This window comes from Daucus carota, chromosome 1 (assembly GCF_001625215.2).
Source record: "Daucus carota subsp. sativus chromosome 1, DH1 v3.0, whole genome shotgun sequence".
NCBI lineage: Eukaryota > Viridiplantae > Streptophyta > Magnoliopsida > Apiales > Apiaceae > Daucus > Daucus carota.
The window spans coordinates 41,561,747-41,583,484 of record NC_030381.2 but is presented as its reverse complement, the minus strand read 5'-3'; the positions used below and the strand labels follow the sequence as shown (position 1 = coordinate 41,583,484).

Here is a 21,738-nt window from a genome sequence, read left to right as displayed (position 1 = left end):
GTGATCCATAAATATTTGTGAGTAGTTGTCAAGAAAAACAAAACAGAGAGATGATAGCTGTAATGGACATGATAGTTTTGCACACAGGACAACAAAAAATTCCATAAAAATGAGAAAGTGGAGCCCTGTGGCCAACGGTTCAACCTGTTTAGCACAAAAGCTAGGCTCTCTTAATCAAGGCCAGCTGATTGAAAATTACCATGCATCTTGTTCAGTCCCACTCAGTCCAGATTGTATTGCTTTGCTGCTGTACCACTTGCCCGTCTGGATTCATACTAAACATTCATTGTCCTCAACCCAATCCCACATGGATAATTAACTATGCATTGAATTACAAGACTAAAATGTTGTGAAATGAAATTAAGTAATGAAATGATAACTAGAAGGTTAGCTAGTTTTCTGAAAATGAAGAGGAACCAGAAGTAAGGGTTCCATTAGAAATAGATTCCTGAAATTCACCACTTCCCATGTCTTTAACTTTGATATCATCAATCATTTTCATGACAAGAACCATTTCCACCCTTTGACTAGGTGATGAAACTAAACAAAGCAATGCCACTTCCAACAATGCCTTCATTTCCCCTTCCATTTCTTTGTACCTCAACATCTCAAAATCAAACACTTCCCATTTCCAGTCTTCTTGCTTCATACTTCCCTCAACCCAGTTCACCAAATTACCTTCTCCTTCCATCCATGCAGTTTTCCCTGTCAAGATCTCTAGTAAAACGACTCCGAAGCTATAGACATCACATTTCTTGGTGTAGCTCTTGATACTTTGACTGTTATGTGTAGCTTGTACAAGTTCTGGAGCCCTGTAAGGACTGTTTAAGGATGATGGCATTTGCAGGACAAGACTTAAACCGATATCGGATATACAAGGATTGCCCAAGTTGTCAATTATAATGTTGGATGATGTGAGATTTCCATGAACAAGCTTACGCGAATGAAGGAAAGCAAGCCCTTTTGCAGCACCTAATGCTACCTTTAGCCTTCTACTCCAGTCTAATGGTGTTCTTCCTGGTCCACGGTTTCCTGTAAAACAGTAATCTGGTTAACCGCGATAATCATATATCTTCCTGGAAAATGTGGCAAGTAATGGAACCTGACTACATATTTCTCTGCATATGATCATACTTATGGCTAGTTGGTGAAATAGGATGACAGTATCTTATAAGTTGGAGCAATTTTACAGTTGATGCTGATAGTTTGGTCCTTTTTGTGGGCAGTTGCCTAAAGTTAATGTACGGAACAATACTATACTAATGAAACTTATGGATCACTTGCAGAAAAGTAGGTATGTCTTAAAACGGTCCTTCAAGAACATTAAACAACAATTTAAGGAAATTATCTGGACCATCTAAACAGTTGTGTGATATCTTAATTACAATGGTCCTAATCTATGAAATTCAACAACATTAAAATCTGGCAAACAGGAGTACTGAGAACCAATTAAAAGTACTTTCTGATCATTTACTTCTACTGTTAAGTAATTTAAACCAAATTAAAGAAGACAGCTAATTAACTTGATAGAGTAATGCTTTGTGTGTGTTTGACATGCATAGATGTGTAATTTACAGAAGAAAACTAACCATGCAAGAGAGTGAAAAGGCTTCCATTTGGTAGAAAATCATAGACCAGAAGCAACTCATCCTTTGAGCAACTAAATGCTCTTAAGCTCAGAACATTAAGGTTTCTAAGTCCACCTATATTTCCTCTCAAATATCCAGCAATGTTCCTCTTCTTAGCCCTAGTACTGATACTCTCTCTCAGCTTCACTCTCTTCACCACCACATCACCACCCGCAATCTCGACCTTGTAAGTGCTCCCCACACTCCCCTTTCCCAGCAATTCAGCTGATGCCATTAACAGATCATCCACTCTGTCGAAACCCCTGCATCCCTCAAAGCACACCATTTCTTGATCATCCACAGTACTTTCTTTAGGTTTTACCGCGCCATATTTACCATTGTACCAATTTTTCACCTTCATTTTCTTCCCTTTAAATCTGTAACAACACCATGTGACAATAACTAATGTTGATATAAGCACAACTACACAAACACTTATGATCATCATTTCAATGCTATTTCTCACTTTTTTCTTCATGCCTAGAACCCTACTTTTTCCATTCACATCATTGCCTGCCACAGGCTTGCTGTGGAATCCCCCATTGTAGCAATCTAATGGCAGTGGCTTACCACACAGACGCGAGTTTCCAGAAAAAGAACTCACTGTAAAATTCACAAGAAAATCCGGGATTTTCCCTGACAGAGCATTCTCTGAAACATTAAATTCAGCAAGTGGACTAATTGATAAACCACCCGAGTCTAGGGTCCCGGTGAATGAATTGAACTCGAGTAGGAGAGTTACCAAGTGAGGCAACTGAGCCAACTCCATCAAAGGAATTTGACCTGAGAAGTTATTATAAGACAAGTCAAGGCGGACAAGGCGGTGGAGGCTGGCCAGTCCAGCTGGAAATTCACCCGAAAAACCATTGTGACTCAAGTAAAGATGTTTGAGATTAGGCCAAGAGGAAAAAGAAGGTATCATGGACAGATAGTTGTGATGGAGGCTGAGGTAGCGGAGTTGAGTTAGACGAGTTAATGTTTGTATTGAGCCGGTAAGATTAGAGTTGTTGAGGATGAGTTTGGTGACTCTGTGAGTTGTAGGGTGGCACGTAACACCGAGCCATGAACAAGGGTAAGAAGAGGATGACCAAGGAAGAGATGATGAAGAGTCAGCAGAAATCTTGAAAGATAGTAAGGTAGTGAAATCATCAGGGACAGAGAGACAAAGACGAAGTAGAAGTGAGAATGTGAAGAGCTTTAGGAGCATTTTTGCTGGTGATATTATGCATGGGGCTTACAAGAAATGAATTTTGGTTACCTTATATAGGAAACTCTAGCTTTTACAACTAACAGGTTCCAAAATTAAGGACCAAGACCAATTGGGCATTGACTTATAAGGCTAAATGTGGACCTAATTACCTATTTATTTCTGCAGGATCTATATCTTGTGCAAATTAACCAATGATAATTCTAACTTTGTCAGGCCTTCTTAAACTCTGTAGTAATTGGAGCAAGTTAAGCAATGCATCTCAGAACTTGTACTCATGACTTTCAAAACACAATAAGCAAAAAAGTTAGATCTTCACCTCACCAGATAACCCATTGCTAACTAATTATTAGTGAGTTAAATCGAGTCTGCTGAAGGTTTTAAAATAACGCAAGGCAGTCTGCTGCATTGATTTTTCACCTCACTATAAATTCCTGCATCACTTCCATACCTACCTTATAAGACACTGCACCTGGTCTGAACCTAAATGCTTACAAGGTCGCCTCGTTGAAATTGACTTGATAGCTCACCTACACTTTAATGTTTGGAGATTGTTGTTTAGCCAAATTAAGTAACAGAGAAATGGTTGAGCTTGAGTTGGATAAGCGCTTTTGAATCTCCAACATCTAAAGCCTAATTACATGTTCTTTAGTTTTTGTATTCTCCCATAACCTGTATGTACATGTTCTGAAGAAATAAGAATAGTGTAGAGGTATATTACAAGGCAGCTTTTCAGGTATTTGTACCAGTTTGTTACATAAAAGCGGATGATCACAATCTATTCTAATCATCCAGGTATTTTACAGTGGTCTCAAGTTTCAAAGGCAAGCAGTGCATACTGCATTGATTTTTCATCTCTGTAAACCCCTTCATATCTTCTTGCCTACCAATGTATGTAGCACAACTGATTCACTCATACCCTAGCTAGTGTCACTCCGTGCATTCTGTTCATGGTTTCTGACGGATCTTTTCGTTTTAAACAACCTATACATTGATGTTATGTTTGGTTGGGATGAATGAAAGTGAAGAGAATGGAATAAAATTGAATTATAATTTAGTTGAGTGTTTACTAATTTCATATTTTCCACCATTCCATTATTATCGTCCTTAACTTATGTTTTATTCAAATTTCATCGTACAAAATTGGCATCCACTTATTTTTTTTTTTGGTAAGTACTTCCTTCTATCATTTATTATTTTCTTTTATTTTCGCTCATTTCATTTCATTCATCGAAACATAACATAATATTCAACACAGTTAAAGAAATCATTGCCCTCTTTGTCTATATCACTAAAGGTTTGTCATGGCTGTTCACTGTTATAATCAGGCCAATTTCAAACTTTATTTCGCACCAGTGCCTCGCCCAGTGCTCATGTTGTGGTCTTTACAAGGGGTATAAGTCTTTTTTTCAGAAAAATAAACCAAACCAAACAAAACAAACTCCGTTACTCCGTATATCCCCGCTTAAAGCAGGATCGGAGTCTACTTTAATCTATAATTCCTTTTATGTTTGTTTGATTTTACCATTTTTAGATATAGTGTGACTTTTCGATATCAAATTAATTTCTACTGATTCCTAAAATTGAGTAGTGCACCAATATTTATTGTTTAAAAGACAATTTTGTATCACTGTGTCACTGGGCACTCCAGTATAGGCTCGAGAGAGATGATAAGGTGATAATAAACACATATATGCATTTTGGGCTCAATTGTTTGTGTTTTGGACTTGAAATACGAGTCTCAAGGCCCATTTCTAATAATATAATATTGGAGTACTTGTTATTTTCATCTCCAAAAAATTCGATTGAACTGATTCGCTATATCCGAATAAATTTTCGCATAGCTAAAATAGATATTATGATCGATTATATTTTAATTATAATAATTTATTAGTGTTCAAATGATTATAAAATATATGCTTTAGTATGATAATAAATTATTTGAAGATTTTTTACATGTCCCTATAGATGTAATATATACAGTCAATATGAAAGCTTGATCAAATTTAAAGACTGGGGTTTTACTTCATTATAATAATTCTATTCAAAACTAGATAAAATGTTGTAAAATATTAATTAGTTAAAATGTATTGTTCACATGATCATATATGGTGATTCAGTGATAATGAATATAGTGGTTGACTATATTTGAAAAATAATATGTTGTTATTATTTGAAATTGTGGGAGTATATTCAAAATATTAATCTAAAATGATACAAAATAATGAATAATATATCAAAATTAGTTAAATTTGTAAGCCGTAGTATTTGGATAGGAATAGCGATAATGATTTATTATATTTAAAAATAATTATATTATTATTATTTCAAGTGGCTAAAAAGTAAAATTTATTATTTTAATAAAATAATAGATCATATAAATTTATGAAAATACGACAAATATGAAAAATGTAAACAATATCATGATGTTAAACCAAATTTATAAGTACGAACGTTTCGTTGGAGTTGGAGTGGAGAAAATTTTATATGTTTCTTATAATTATCTTTTTAACATCTTCAATCCATTTTTCGTCATAGATTCTAGTGATTTGGAAATCTTCTTATAAATAAATGATATTAATTTAATATAATAATAAATTATGTGACAAATGTTTATACATCATTTAATATATTCATCGAATATGGTTGGCTCAAATTTTAGCGGTTGAATATGCATAAATTTAACAGCATTTCTATAATTCTTTAGTTAAAAAGGTCACATTTTATCTAAGAATCTTTCTCGCAAAAGAATCTGGCACTCTCGCCTCCTTTTCATAATTTCCTGAGCTTAGCAATGGGTTCACAGAATCACAGTTGTATTCATGGTCGTTATCTAAACATTCCAGGTGCTGGCCTGCTTGGTAATTTTGTTGAGAAATTATATGGTCTGTCTTTATTTGGACAATTTGTGACTATCTTTTTGACTCGACACAGTTATATTACATGGTAGTAGCCTTTTGGTAGTAATAGCATTTGAAGTATCATAACAAAATGAAAATTATAAAATAAAAATTATTTATTATCCGTATCATATGTGAGCATATTTATTACAACTATACGGTTCTTTAATAATTGTTGCATATTTATGTTTTCATTAAAAATTTGAAAACTTGCATAATACAGTTTCGATTCGACAGGACATGCCATCTTCAGCATCTTCTTCACTATAACAGCTTTTCCCTTATCGTTTTATTTCCCTCGGTATACTCTTTCTTCGATTTCTCTCCATATCTCTATCTCTCTTAAATTATATCAATAACTCTTTTCATCTCGATCGTGTTTGTATATACATATATAAACATATGTATTTATTGTCATGCATATGTAGAATAAGAAAACTAGAATTGATAAAATTGAGGGTTTGTGTTGATTGGATTTGTGAATGAGATGCATAATAATATTATTGATATGTAATTGTGGGGTGTTGAATTGATATTTTGGAGAATGAAGATGGATAAATATAAGTTGAAAAAGAAGTCTTGTTAGGAGATGGATGCAAGAAAAATATAGTTTGTTATAAATTGATTTTGTGATTATTTTTAGTTGATTTCAGGGTTGTTTTGTGTTGGTTTCATTTTATTTTTGTGATACTAGTATTTGTCTCTCTTCATTTGCAAGCAATTGCAACTTATTATGTAATTAAATGTAATTTTTTATAATCTTTTCAAAATTAGCATCCGTGTATGATTGCTAATAGTTGCAAATGCAACCTCCGTATTTTTGCAAATACTTTTTTAATTATAATATTTTTGGAATTTTTTCTAAAAAATGATAATATTTTTGTGAAAATTCTCTATGTCTTGAAATATAGTATTTTTACAATTCTATTTATTAATATATATGAATTTGAATCATATCTCATTTTGAACTTACATGCTCCTATTTTGTATATGAGAACCAGTTTTTCTAATTTTAAATACTGCATGCCTTAGAAAGAATGAAGTCAAAACCGGTTTTATTATATCCGGAACAGGTACATGTAAACAAAATATTTCAAATATGTTTAACTATACTTTTATACAAAATAAAAATGTTTAAGTTACATTATTTTTATATATCTTGCAAGCATATTTTTCAAAAAAAAAGTATCTTGCAGAAAGTATAATGAAATGCATGAAAAGGTGAGTAAGTACTATTTTCCTCACAGAGCAGTGGTGCTCGTTTGACATGGACAGTTGAAATCAATACTTCAAAAAAAATTATGACCGGATATTAAGGCCTCGTTTGTTTCGTTGTATTTGGGGTATGTAACTCTAAATTCCTTGGAAATAAAATAAAACTCGTGTTTGGTTTGTAAAATAAAAAATTAAACACAGTATCTCCTAATACTTGTGTAGCTGAAGTCCCCCAAAACACGGTAACTAAGTTACCACCCTGAGGGGTGGTCACTCCAAATCCGCAACTGCTTACTGGATCAATTACTGCCATAAAATTGGGCACCAATTATTGTATCGATTGTCGCTAATTCTCTCCGATGATTATCTTATATATTCTTATCGATCTCAATCTTATTTTGAGCCATCCGCAACACAGCTGAATCAAGGGTTTGAAAGATTATCGTCGATTTCTCCACGTATTCACATGTATCTTGCTACTCAATACAAGCAATTGATCAGGGATAATATAATGATATCATTCCATTGTTCAATTATCTTCTTATTTATACACTGTCACTTCTCTGTTATAGCATAATCTTGTCTCTTTTGTTTCGATTTTCTTAGTATGGTACAGATCATTAACTATCAAATTATAATTGAGTTTTACATTTTAATTTTATTATCTTGTCATTTTTCTGTGACTGCTCTACAGATGGTTAGATGCCATTATCTAAGAAGAAACAAATTGTTGCAGCTTGTGTTACAATATATAATGAAATGATTAGAAAAATTATGGAGCTTGTGATTGAAATTCTACGTAGTTTTGTTCAGTTACATCTTAAGATGCCCAGACAAATAAATTTTCTTAGAATTGAAGTTGGGATATCTGGAACAAAAACAGTTTATAAATTGAAATCCTTCTCATTTTTTATTTCCAAAAATAAATGATTCCGATAATAAGTTATTTTGGATTCAAAATATCTCGATTTATTTGTAAATATCGAGTCGTAGATTTTTGAATATAAAAAAGAATCTTTTATCGGAAACTAATCAAAATTGAGTGAATGCAGTGAAACCACAACACAAATGGGGAAATCCAAGTGGCAGTTATCTAAAACTGTACGTCTGTAATCTCAACAAGTTATGTTGTGTCGGATCTTACCTACATCGGATATGCAAGTGTGAGGTTGTTATCTTCCCAATGTATTTTGTTTCTACATCGCCACCCAATGTGTTGCCAAAACGTGCCAGCATGTTTCCACGTCAACTTGTTAATGCACAATTTATAAGAGCATTTTGATGGAATTTATCTTTATTCTTTATTTACAATATAAAATAAAAATTAAATTTTATTATCCAACGATACTCTGTATATGTATTATAATATATATCACTATAAATTTTTGTTAAATACAGAACTAAAAAAAAAAAACAATAATGGACATCTTATAAAAAAAAATTGTAAAATATTTTATGTAAATTTTGATTTAAAAATTATAATTTATATTTACAATAGTGAAATACTCCCAGAATTACAATATAGGACCCTGTACTTCGAAAAGGAACTTTTCAGTGCTCGTCACGATTTTACACACTCGTTTTTGAATGAGGAAAAGTTTTTATTATAGCCAAGATCTAGGTTCGATTTTTTTTATTATGCTTAAAGTGTTGCTTTTCTAATTTTTGAATACATTATTTTTACACTTGATTGAATATTTTTTTTATATCATAAAAATTGCATTTCGTTCATTTATTAAAGATATTAGTTATTTATGTTACTCATAAATAATGTCTCATACATCACATTCTAAATATGACCAAAAATAACACACTACAATATTATTTTAACTTGTATTATATGGGTGTGAGAATTTAACCCATAGCATTTTCATAATCTCTTTTTAAAATAACTGATCATATTGGTACTTCAAGTTGGATTTTCAGTTCAAAACAAAAATATCTAATTAGTTGGGTTTAAAAAAAAGTTAAGATAAAAATAAAAAACGATACATAAATCAACGTTTTGAATTGATGAGTAATATTTGAAACTCTTTTTTTTTTATATAATATGATATTTGGGGTATTATTTCTTAAAAATATGATAGGTGGCAAAAAAAATATATGATAAAGAGATTTCACCTTTACTCTGCTGCTTTGGATCATTTCAAATGACATTGGATAAAACTGATTTGTTAAATTAAATTTCTAAGAAATGTAAATTTTGTTTAACCTATAAAAGATTGTGTTACGATAAAATTAACCATAATGATAGATTATATTTTAAAAATAGAATAATAATTTCATATTTAAAACTATAATTAATAAAATATATATTCAATAAGGTAATTGATGACGTTCTAGAGGTTCCACATTATAATCAACGTCAAGAATTTATCTATAATTATATTAAAAATATTGTATTATTGAAATGATGAGTACGTATCAATATCAACAAATTCTACTTTTAACATGCATGGTCACAAAAACTTTTAGCCCAAGGGTCGGGGGGATCTCTTATCAGCTTGTGACTGTGTAATGTGCTAGTTGATTTTAAAATATTTGTATTTATTATTTATTATATACAGAGGTATTGCCGAAATGTGCCTGTCTCCACGTCAACTTCTTATAGGACTCTTTACTCCGAGAAAGAATTTCCTGACTTTCAATTAATAGTTTAAAATAATATTGAGGAATATCATCATGCCTTGGAACGAGCTCTCAATAAAATCACAAACCTAATTAATCTGTGACATTTAGGCAGTGCTAAATAACAAATGATAAGAAAATTTTACAAAAACATGAATATTCAGTCACTTTCTCAAATTAAACAAGAGAATCACTTCCGATTCGATGTTTCTAATTATTATTCCCACCCTAGATTCCACACACACACATATATATTCATGCATGCACAAGTTTCTCTTACGTGTGTATTTGTAAAGATACACGATAGCATGTATGTGAATTGTGAAGTAGTAGATAAGGTAAAATAAAGGTAGAGATGTTATGAGAGGTGAGAATAGAGATGAGGAAGTTGTGAAAGAGAAAGTGCCAACCCAGTTGTTAAAACTACCTCATAATTTGTTTATTTGTTTCTTTGCTTGAGTGCTTATTTCTGGTGTAGATATATATATTTAACAAATGCGATTTCATCCACTGAAATGCAATCTCTTTATATTCATTTTCTGCCATACGTTTTATCGTGATTCTGATAATTCGTATTCGCTGCTTTTTAATCGTGCATTGTTTTCTTCAAGCTAATTACATAAATAAATAAATCGGCAGTAAATCATTTTTGCGCAACCGACAAAACTTTTTTCTTCTTTTTTTTTTTCAAACGCAACCGACAAAACTGATCAGCAAATGCAATCACTGTCGGGCATTAATCTTTATATAAATTGATATAGTGTTCAAGACACAAATATAATATTTAAATATATTAAATATATATATTAATATAAAAATATCAAATATTTAATATATATAGATTAAACCTACTAATACTTGCAAAAGATAAAATTAAGTTTAAAAACTCGCACGATCAGAATAATTTGAGGATAATTTGTATGATATGTGTGTGTGTGTGTGTGTGTGTGTGTGTGTGTGTGTGTGTGTGTGTGTGTGTGTGTGTGTGTGTGTGTGTGTGTAGAAATCAAATTTTAAGAATTTTTTTTATTTTCTTCCGCTACACAAAAGTACGTAGAAGCATACAAATATATTAGCACACACTTCACAGAACTATAAGTATCACATAGATATGTTATATATTATGGTGATTTAAAAGTATATTTATGTTTTTTTAGATGAAAAAGAATCGGAGTGTTGTAACATATTTTCTTTTAACCAACAAACTAAGAGGGGTGTATTGAATTGGAATTTTAAAGCATTTTTTCATACATAAAATCCAAAGATATTCAATTGAGATTATTTGAAATCGATTAAAATCTTGAGGTATTCAATTGAGATTTTAAATTATGCTACAAAATCTGGTGGTATATATCTAATTAGGATTTTAAATTATGCTTTAAAATCCGATGGTATTCAATTGGGATTGTTTAAAATTCAATAAAATCTGATGGTATTCAAATGCTGATGGATTTTTTTGCATTTCATAAGATGATGGATTTTGTGGCATTCTTCAGTGTATTTTAAGTTTTTTGAAATCCCACCAAAATCAATCGGATTTTGAAGCATTGTACCTAAATCCTATCAACTCTGCGACATTTTATCAAGAATCCGCACAAAATCAAAATCCCATACAATCCATTAAAATTCATAAACTGAAAACAATCCATTAAAATCTAAATCGAATGCACCCCCGTAAATTTTATTCGTAATGCAGCTTTTGAAATTATTCAAAAAATTATAATTTTCTCTTATTATTTTGCAACTATAAAATTAATATTTTGATTGATTTTCTCCATTTTCCATTAAAGATGGTTTTTTATTGAACCATTCAAATATATATAATTTATACTCGTGTAGTGTCATGTCTTCATTAAAATTTCATAATTTTCTTTCATATTTAAATAATAATATATAATTAATTTTATTTTTTATATTAACCATAGATTACAACTTGAGTAGATAATTATTTATTATATATTTATGTATAACAACATTCTGTAAAATTTAATGTAGATAATAATTTATACAACATTAAATACTAAAATTAGTTAAAAACAAAGTTATAATATTATTTACGAGTGTGGATATCTATTCTCTTCTACATATCTATAAAAAAAATTTGAAAAATCTAAATATCTCATAAATAGATAAACAGGTAATTGACGGAATTTCAATTTATTGTGATAAACTTTTCTGCAATCAATAATATTAAAATACTCTTCATAAAATATTAATATTAAAATCGTCTATGTTCAACTGTTCCATCAAAGTCAGCTTTTAATACTAAAGAAGAATTTTGAACCAATATCAAAGCTGTTTGAGACATTGGATCGTTGAAGATTTTATTTACACATATACGAGAGTTTTAATGAAAACAATATATTCGGTCAATGTAGTATAACTTATATTTATTTGTACTAAAACGTGAATTTTAACTATATTTTCTTATTTTACATTCACGACTCTTCATGACTATTTTTTAAAATATCTGACTCAAAATGTAATAAGTATAAAACTTAAAGAGGATCCTACATCCATCCTATCAATAGGTAATAATTTCATGTGTATTAATTTGCATTTCATGCATTCTCTATCTGTATATTTGAGCAAACTTTATTCCAATTTCACATATCTGCTTATTTTTATTATATTCAACCTTGCTTGCATACAATCAGCTGATTCTTACTTTATTCTTGTTGTAATCAATCTTTATGCAGTAATGTTAGTTTTATCTTCTCATATGCTATGCTTCATATACGCCGAATTAAATTTGTTTCGTATCTAGGTTTACCTTCTCATACACGATAAACGAAGGTTTATGACACAAACGTATACGAAATAAAACAAATTGACAGATTTATCCACGACAATAGTAAGAAATTAACAACAAACTTGACATTGGTCAGAAGTGATAATAAGCTTGTTGATAACACAATGAAGTTCATGATAGAATGTTTGCAGATTTTGCCCGCAACATGAATTACAAAACTAACAACATCCTTTATGGGAATGCTTAATACATTGAAATATAATACTTGAAAAAAACTTTAAAAATATATATTAGCCCCAGGTGAACTATATTTTTACAGATCTACAACAAAGACTAAGAGAACATGTGACAAAAGTTTGTCATCTCAAGGAGGATGAAAGTTTAACATCTTGGGCATTTGTTACACTTCATTCAACAATAAGATTTTGTTACACTTTATTCAACAATTTATTCAACAATAAGATGATTTGCCATGCTTATAAATGGAATGTATACAGGTTGATCATTTTATCTAGTTCCATTTAGAAAAGCTTATTAGTAATATGTAGGTGGGTTTGCTTCGATAAGCAAAAATAAAAAAAAATTGGGTTTGCTTCACTTGAATATATAAATAACATTCTTATCACCTGCATATTAAGCTTATTCTCAATACTTATATTCTTTTAAGCAGATTTGCCTCCAAAATTATTTTCAAATTGTTGTAGCATATATAATTAAGGAAATATTAATTTTAAAAATCATATACTTGAGATTTATATTGAATTATATAAATTGCTATAACATAAACTCACAATTTGTAATTATTATCAAGTAAAGTTTAAAATTTACTCCCACCATCCCATCCAATTCTTATCATTAAGATTAAAAACGAATGTTAACGTAAATGTATAAAACAATGTGAAAGAGACAAAAAAGTTGGTGAAGTGATGCAACCAGTGTATATTTTAATTGATATATTGAGAAAAGCGGATGAAAGCAGTGAGTGAGATTTTTTTCATCTTATTAACTACTTTTTGAAAATTTTGAAATGTAAAGAATTAAAAAAATATAGTAAAAAAAGTCTAAAAATTGGATAAAAACATTGAAGTATTTGTTTATATTCAACAACTTCCCTAACAGTTTTCATATCTGATATGAGAATTTATATATCATGTTAGTTTTTTAAAACGTCGAGAAACAGTTTTAAAGAGTTTAAAAGATAAATAGTCTCAAAATTTACTATTAGTCAATATTGCAGAAAGATTACAACATTTACGTTATAGAGTCATGAGTTTCTTATTTTAAAATGATGAACATTATCATTTGTGTGTATTTTGTACAAATATATTTTAAAATCATTGATCGCCATTTAAAATAACCGAATATCAATTTGACGCATAAAATATTTGTGAGAAAATGATAAATCATTTTTCTTGACCAACTAGATTCCAGATCATCTTATATTTAATTTAGAATTGTAAGACGTTAAAATATGAAAACGATTTTGTTAATGAGATGTTTATAACTGAGAAGATAATAATTAGGACAACAAAAATAAAAATATATTTGTATGATCAAATCTCTTAAACAAGTAACAAAATTCTTTATTTATTTGAAAATTTTAAATTTTTGATTCAGAGAATAGCGTAATTAACAAATAGAGGTCATGCCATATAATTTATTATCCGATTGAATCATGTATTTTAATTCAAATTCATTTAAAATAAAAATATCAACATGTTTTAACTCTAAAATTCAAATTATTTTGTCATAATATATATATATTTTTTTATTTTTTAATAAAGCTTAGAGATGGTCTTATTTTATTAAAATTTGAGTTCTTACAAGAGAATATTGCCACATGGGCAAAAAAGCTTGTCATATTCCGGGGGTTGGTGCGCAGTATCTATTATCCTGCGCACTCCTTCGACCTTCCTTTACCACCCACCCCAACCAGATCCTGAATCCACAATATTTGAATAAATTATTTCCTGAAATTCATTAAAATTACTACACACACAGAGACACAGATCTATATGTATATAAATAAAGATAATGCATATTTCATCAGCCACTCCACCACCATACCTCACTCTGCTCATGAGCCATTGAAACAACCTCAAATCTCTCTCCACACCCAATCTTGGGTCTCTTGATTCCCCATTTTCTCGACCCATTTCGCAGATGGATCGTGCCCGAAAGCTCGCTGGGCGTGCCATTCTGAGGCGCTTAATCTCAGACTCAAAGCAACAGAGGCCTAATGAGCTCTTACCCCCTGTTATCTACACACCTTCAAGGTATGTTTCTTCATTGTCTCCTTACAATTTCAATACCAATCTGGGGAAATCTGTGGGGAGCTTTAATGGGTCTCTGTCAAGATCCTTAAATGTTGAATCTTTAAGGCCTAGTGATACTTTCCCACGTAGACATAACTCGGCTACCCCAGATGAACAATCTAAAATGGCTCAGTTTTGTGGGTTTGAGAGTCTTGATAGTCTTATTGATGCTACTGTGCCTAAAAGTATTAGACTTGATGAGATGAAGTTTAATAAGTTTGATGGGGGCTTGACTGAGTCTCAAATGATTGAGCATATGAAGATGTTGGCTTCAAAGAATAAGGTGTTTAAGAGTTTTATTGGGATGGGGTATTATAATACTGCGGTTCCTCCTGTTATTTTGAGGAATATAATGGAGAATCCAGGGTGGTATACTCAGTATACTCCGTATCAGGCTGAGATTTCGCAGGGACGGCTGGAGTCCTTGTTGAATTATCAGACTGTCATTACGGATTTGACGGGGCTGCCTATGTCGAATGCTTCGTTGCTTGATGAGGGGACCGCGGCTGCTGAGGCAATGGCTATGTGTAATAATATCTTGAAGGGGAAGAAGAAGACGTTTATTATTGCGAGTAATTGTCATCCACAGACAATTGATGTGTGTAAGACGAGAGCAGATGGTTTTGATCTTAAGGTTGTGGTGAAGGATCTTAAGGACTTTGATTACTCTTCGGGGGATGTTTGTGGGGTTTTGGTTCAGTATCCTGGTACGGAAGGTGAGGTTTTGGATTATGGGGAGTTTGTGAAGAATGCACACGCGAAAGGTGTGAAGGTTGTTATGGCTAGTGATTTGTTGGCCCTGACGTTGTTGAAGCCTCCGGGTGAATTTGGCGCCGACATCGTTGTTGGTTCTGCTCAAAGATTTGGAGTACCAATGGGTTATGGAGGTCCTCATGCAGCCTTCCTGGCAACATCCCAGGACTACAAGAGAATGATGCCCGGAAGAATTATTGGTGTCAGTGTTGATTCTTCCGGCAAGCCTGCTTTACGTATGGCAATGCAGACTAGGGAACAACACATTCGAAGAGACAAGGCTACAAGCAACATATGCACTGCTCAGGTATGAACCACTCTTTAACATGATTATATGAAGCAGCAAGTTATTATATGACTTCAGGTACCTGTTTTGTAATATTTATATGAAATATTATGTCTCTTTATGTAGGCATTGCTTGCCAATATGGCTGCTATGTATGCTGTTTACCACGGACCTGAAGGTCTTAAAGTCATTGCCCAGCGAGTCCATGGTCTTGCTGGGATACTAGCTGCTGGCCTAAAGAAATTGGGGACCGTGGAAGTCCAGGAGCTTCCCTTTTTCGACACTGTGAAGATTAAGTGTGCTGATTCAAAAGCAATTGCTGAAGCTGCTTACAAGAGTGAGATGAATCTTCGGATCGTTGATAAGAATACAGTAAGTGTCGGTTTTAAAATTTGAAGTTTATATGTTTTTGCTCATTATTTTTTGATGAAAAGATAACACGTATTTATTTTTCAGCTTACAGCTTCTTTTGATGAAACCACAACCTTAGAGGATGTTGACAAGCTATTCAAAGTTTTCGCAGGCGGGAAATCTGTATGTGATGCTGATTCTTCAATAGTTGTATGCTTGGTGGTTTTTTATTTGTTCATTACACTCATGCCATAAAGAATGTTCTTGTTACCTGTCAGGTTCCATTCACCGCTGCATCTCTTGCATCAGAGGTTCAGGATGTTATCCCATCCGGGCTCGTAAGGGAGACACCGTATCTAACGCACCCAATCTTTAACTCGTAGGATTCTATCTTTTCTGCTCTCTTCTTTTAATTATCTAATTTATCTCATAGCTGTAAGAACAATTCTGATAAACTCTTTCTGTAGATTCCATACTGAGCATGAGCTTCTCCGATACATTCACAAGTTGCAGTCGAAGGATCTCTCATTATGCCACAGCATGATTCCCCTAGGATCCTGTACAATGAAATTGAATGCAACAACAGAAATGATGCCTGTAACATGGCCTAGCTTTACAGATATGCACCCTTTTGCACCTACTGAACAGGCTGAGGGTTATCAGGTAGTTATGATGGTTCATCTATAAAACTTCTCATTTCTCTTATTTTCTTATTGATTTCTAATTACTTACAATTTAGACTTGGTGATAATTTATGCTCATAAAATGTCACTCTTTCCTCGTACAGGAGATGTTCAACAATTTGGGTGACCTCTTATGTTCCATTACTGGCTTTGATTCTTTCTCTCTACAACCGAATGCTGGTGCTGCTGGCGAGTATGCCGGGCTGATGGTCATTCGTGCATATCATATGGTATACAAATCTTTAATGCAAAATGTTTTAATGTTAGGTCCAAGAATCTGTTTCCTTGCTCTATCGATAGTGGGAAAGCCATGATCCTGTTTTAGTGGCGTAAATTGGAAAATTAGTAAGAGAGTGATTACTGTCTACATAGTACAATAAACATGAAATACTTTGATGATTTTTTATGGATTAATAACATGTGTGTGTGTGTGTGTGTGTGTAACAAATAGGAGAAAATTTAACTATGGATCTTGATAATTTCTCACCAACAAGGTTGAAATTCAGTTACTAGTATAAATAAACAATCCATGATTCATCTTTCACTTAAATTTTAGCTGAATTTCCTAATTTTCTTTATATTAATATTGATATTTTAAGACCTTCCTTGAGTGGACATAGAGGGTTCCAGGCTGGCTATAAGATGACATAGCTTTTTTGAGCTTCATTAATGTATGTTATATGGGATAGCAATGCGTAGCTCTGTAATTAACATTCTTGTTCTTAGGCACCTTGCATAGCCGCCTTTATGTCAAGTGTTGTCCTACAGTACTTGTCTTGTGTGAAAGTCGTATGCTTTTATATTATATTCCTTTGACATGTAAGCTGATTATCTTCCAATCTATTCACATTTTAGTCATCTTGTTAAAATGTAGGCAAGAGGAGACCACCATCGTAATGTATGTATTATACCAGTCTCTGCACATGGAACAAATCCTGCTAGTGCTGCTATGTGTGGAATGAAAATTGTGACTATTGGAACTGATGCCAAAGGAAATATCAACATCGAAGAGTTGAAAAAAGCTGCTGAAGCAAACAAAAAAAATCTTTCTGCTTTTATGGTAATAATTATTCGCTTGACAAATTGGTAAATGTTTTATGAATATTACATTACTGAGTGCGAGATGATTTTATGTTAAATTTCAGGTTACATATCCTTCTACTCATGGAGTCTATGAGGAAGGTATTGATGAAATATGTAAGATTATTCATGACAATGGTGGTCAAGTGTACATGGATGGAGCCAACATGAATGCTCAGGTTTTCATCTCCTTCTTTTTGGAAAATTGATTGTCTGCCATCCTTTTCATGATACGACTCCTTGATATTAGTTCAACCATGTCAAGTAGCTTAATTGTTAGTTATTTATCAGAACGTTGTCTTCACAGGAATTATTAGTTATATCCTAGATATGGTTATGAAAGCTAATTTGTTCAAAGAAAATTAGTAACCTAAAGTTGGTCACTGTTCAGTGAGAATATATTTCAGAAGTTACCAACAAAACGGGAGAACATTTCTTTAATCAAAGATGCAATCATTCTATTGTGCAGTGTTACTAGTTAAGCTGTTGTAAGTTTAGGTATTGTTGATAAATGATTCATATTCCTAAAATATGCACTGAAGTGACTACTTTCTCCTCTGCCTATAGGTTGGGCTGACAAGTCCAGGCTGGATCGGTGCTGATGTTTGTCATTTGAATCTCCACAAGACATTCTGCATTCCCCATGGTGGAGGTGGTCCTGGCATGGGCCCTATTGGTGTAAAAAAGCACTTGGCACCTTATCTTCCATCCCACCCCGTGGTATGCCATAAGTCAATAGTGTCATTAACTGTCACGTGCATTTATGTAGTTTAAATTCTATATCCTGTTTATGTAAAGGAAAAATCTCTTTAGAGATATAAATTGGTTATATGTTTTAAGCTATACGAGGCTGTGTCGTAAAATTGTCATATAAATTTCCTAGCATATGATGACAATTAGACATACAATGAGTTACATACCAAGATTACTCGGTGCATAAATATGCTATATCTATATTCTGTGTATTATATATGAGAACATTTCATGTATTAAGAATTTCTAAATGATGATTATCTATAACAATACATATACATTGTTCTGATTCATAAGATATATATTTCTAAAGTTTACCGTCTTGTTCTGATATCTCTCCGTTCTTCAATAAAGATCTCTACAGGAGGTATACCAGCTCCAAATGAGGCACAACCCCTCGGTACCATTTCTGCGGCTCCATGGGGTTCTGCTCTTATATTGCCAATATCGTACACATACATTGCTATGATGGGATCTGGAGGGCTTACAGATGCTTCAAAGATTGCCATCTTGAATGCAAACTACATGGCAAAACGTTTGGAGGTCTTTACTTAACTATGTTTTGCATTTACATATTTTAGTTAAGTTAGGATATACAACCTATTACCCTGTTTTTTAAACTGCAGAATTGCAAATATTTCTTCTTGTTTGCTTCTATTGACGTTCTACCTTTGCTCTCAACAGAATCACTTCCCTGTTCTTTTCCGTGGTGTCAATGGAACAGTTGCCCATGAATTTATAGTTGATTTGAGGGGATTCAAAGTAATTTTTATTTCCATCTTTAGACTTCGCTATCCCCAATTTTTAATGTGTTTTAAAGTGTTCTAACACTTTCAAAAATAAAATTATTTCAGAATACTGCTGGTATAGAGCCTGAAGATGTTGCAAAACGTCTCATGGACTACGGTTTCCACGGGCCAACAATGTCATGGCCTGTTCCAGGAACGCTCATGATTGAACCTACTGAAAGTGAAAGCAAGGTATAATTACAGAGTTAATCTTTTCTAAAAGTTTATGAGGTTATATATATTTATTCCCATATTCTGATTATATGTGGTGTTTATATAATCCCCTTACAGGCAGAGATGGACAGGTTTTGTGACGCCCTTATCTCCATCAGAGAAGAAATTGCACAGATAGAGAAAGGAAAAGTTGATGCCAACAACAATGTTCTTAAGGTAAGTGACACTGCCATACCCACACTTGTTCTACTCTTTTTTTTTTAAGTCTTGACAATGTTTTAGAGACTAATTGAGAAACAAAATGCAGGGAGCTCCTCATCCACCATCACTACTCATGGCAGACAAATGGACAAGACCATATTCTCGAGAATATGCAGCTTTCCCCGCCGCCTGGCTCCGATCCACCAAGTTCTGGCCAACCACTGGTGTGTTTCTCGCTCTAATTTCATGATTTATTTTCTTCCAAAGTGAAATGTTCCCATTTGTAGTTTCCATTCAAATAAGTTCATTTCCATGAATTTTTTTAATACCATATAAATTGTTTGTGACATAGTGTAATTAACGATTATAAATTATTCAATGTCATCTCAGGACGTGTGGACAATGTATATGGTGACCGTAACCTGGTCTGCACTCTTCTCCCAACAAATGGGGTCGAAGAGCAAGAGGCAGCAGCTTCTGCATAAGTTCATGCATTACACTGCCAAGGGAAAGTTCCTTTCCAAACATGTAACATCAGTTTCTCCATATATCTTATTTTCTCCTGTATATAGTTTATAAACTTCACATGTGCTGTCTTTTCTCTTCAAACTATATTTGAACAGCAGCAGCAGCAGCATTAATACATGATCTGTCTTGATTTATTTATATATTTTTAAGAAGTTCTAGGGGAAAATAGTAATAAAAATATAACATTATATGATTTTTAGACTTACAGGAATTAAAATAATTGATATATCCATTGGGGCATATTATTTTCTGTTCAAGAGGAATATGAATTTTTCAGTTCTAAATTATTAATTATTTGAAATCAGGACTGAATCTGTATATCAACCAAAATCATTAATAAGAACATGACAACATATAGCACACAACTAGGGGTGTTCGCGGTGCGGGCGGTGCGGTTTTTTCCTAAAACCGCGAACCAACCCGCGCATGCGGTTTGGAAAAATTCGTAAACCGCAACCGCACCGCGTAATATAAAAACCGCGTAAACCACACCACAATATTGCGGTGCGGTGTGGTGCGGTTCATGCGGTTTGCGTGGTTTCATACATTAAAAAAAATTCTACTTCTAAATGACAATATAAATATAATTTTAAACTATATGTATTTAATTTTTTTTATACTCCCTCCGTCCCATTTTAGTTGTCACATTTGGTTTTGTGCCGGTCAAATTGACCAAAGTTTGACTAAAATTTATTAATATTTTATCAATTGAAAAAATAAAAAAAATATGTCACCAAAAATAACTTTTAATCTACTTTAAGATGTAATTTTCAGTTTTTTAAAATGATAAAAGAGTGACTTGTAATCTTTGGTCAAAAATTAGTCAATTTGACCAACAAAAAAGGAAATGTGACAACTAAAATGGGACGGAGGGAGTAATATATATGTATATAAATATACACACACACAAACAAATTTAGAGTTACGATACTCATCAAAAGAAGTATAAACTAAACTATGAGTATGATAATGATGCAGATGAAAAGATTCCAACACTAAAAAGTTATTTTATGGAAAACAAATGTAAGTATAATATTTAAATATTTGTTGTCTTAAAACTAACCTTAATTCGTATTGTAAAATTATTAAAATTAAGTTGCATAACTTGAACATATCTATACACACATTGGAGATAAAATCATAATAAATAATCCATTTATATAATATAATATTTATAGTTATATGTGATATATTTTTATATATTAGAAAATAGCGGTGCGGTGCGGTTTGAACCATGCTTGTATAATGTCAAACCGCAACCCGCACCGCACCGCGCGGTTTGTTAAAATTTCAACCCGCAACCGCACCACGAAAAAGAAAAACCTCATTTTGCGGTGTGGTGCGGAGCGGTGCGGGCGGTTTATGCGGTGTGGGCGGTTTGATGAACACCCCTACACACAACTGTATAATACTCCTCTCCTCTTCTCCACACTTTTCCTCTCAGAAAGCCAACATGCAAAAGTTAGGCTCAGAAACTTTGATGAGTACCTCTTTAT

The 21,738-nt window shown here is 32.5% G+C and overlaps 2 protein-coding genes across 2 annotated transcripts; one reads left to right on the top strand and one right to left on the bottom strand.

Annotated features, from left to right (window-relative positions):
* Window positions 1-55: 55 nt before the first annotated feature.
* Window positions 56-2,910, bottom strand: LOC108204192 (probable leucine-rich repeat receptor-like protein kinase At1g68400). Its single transcript, XM_017373518.2, has 2 exons — window positions 1,590-2,910; window positions 56-1,032 (listed from the first exon to the last, which is right to left on the bottom strand). Exons 1-2 carry the CDS (start codon window positions 2,833-2,835, stop codon window positions 392-394), a joined length of 1,887 nt encoding a protein of 628 aa, XP_017229007.1. The 5' UTR covers window positions 2,836-2,910; the 3' UTR covers window positions 56-391.
* Window positions 2,911-14,220: 11,310 nt separating this feature from the next.
* LOC108202978 (glycine dehydrogenase (decarboxylating), mitochondrial) lies at window positions 14,221-20,380 on the top strand. Its single transcript, XM_017371656.2, has 15 exons — window positions 14,221-15,705; window positions 15,811-16,056; window positions 16,141-16,218; window positions 16,314-16,414; window positions 16,503-16,698; window positions 16,823-16,948; window positions 17,593-17,778; window positions 17,864-17,977; window positions 18,366-18,518; window positions 18,906-19,094; window positions 19,236-19,313; window positions 19,406-19,531; window positions 19,631-19,729; window positions 19,821-19,938; window positions 20,105-20,380. Exons 1-15 carry the CDS (start codon window positions 14,494-14,496, stop codon window positions 20,197-20,199), a joined length of 3,117 nt encoding a protein of 1,038 aa, XP_017227145.1. The 5' UTR covers window positions 14,221-14,493; the 3' UTR covers window positions 20,200-20,380.
* Window positions 20,381-21,738: the final 1,358 nt, after the last annotated feature.

Coding starts and splice junctions, on each gene's coding strand:
- LOC108204192 (XM_017373518.2), bottom strand. CDS start 2,835: ATGCTCCTAAAGCTCTTCACATTCTCACTTCTACTTCGTCTTTGTCTC. Junction 1,033..1,589: donor CCTTTTCACTCTCTTGCATG/GTTAGTTTTCTT, acceptor ACTGTTTTACAG/GAAACCGTGGACCAGGAAGA.
- LOC108202978 (XM_017371656.2), top strand. CDS start 14,494: ATGGATCGTGCCCGAAAGCTCGCTGGGCGTGCCATTCTGAGGCGCTTA. Junction 19,095..19,235: donor ACATGGCAAAACGTTTGGAG/GTCTTTACTTAA, acceptor TGCTCTCAACAG/AATCACTTCCCTGTTCTTTT. Junction 19,314..19,405: donor TTGATTTGAGGGGATTCAAA/GTAATTTTTATT, acceptor AAATTATTTCAG/AATACTGCTGGTATAGAGCC.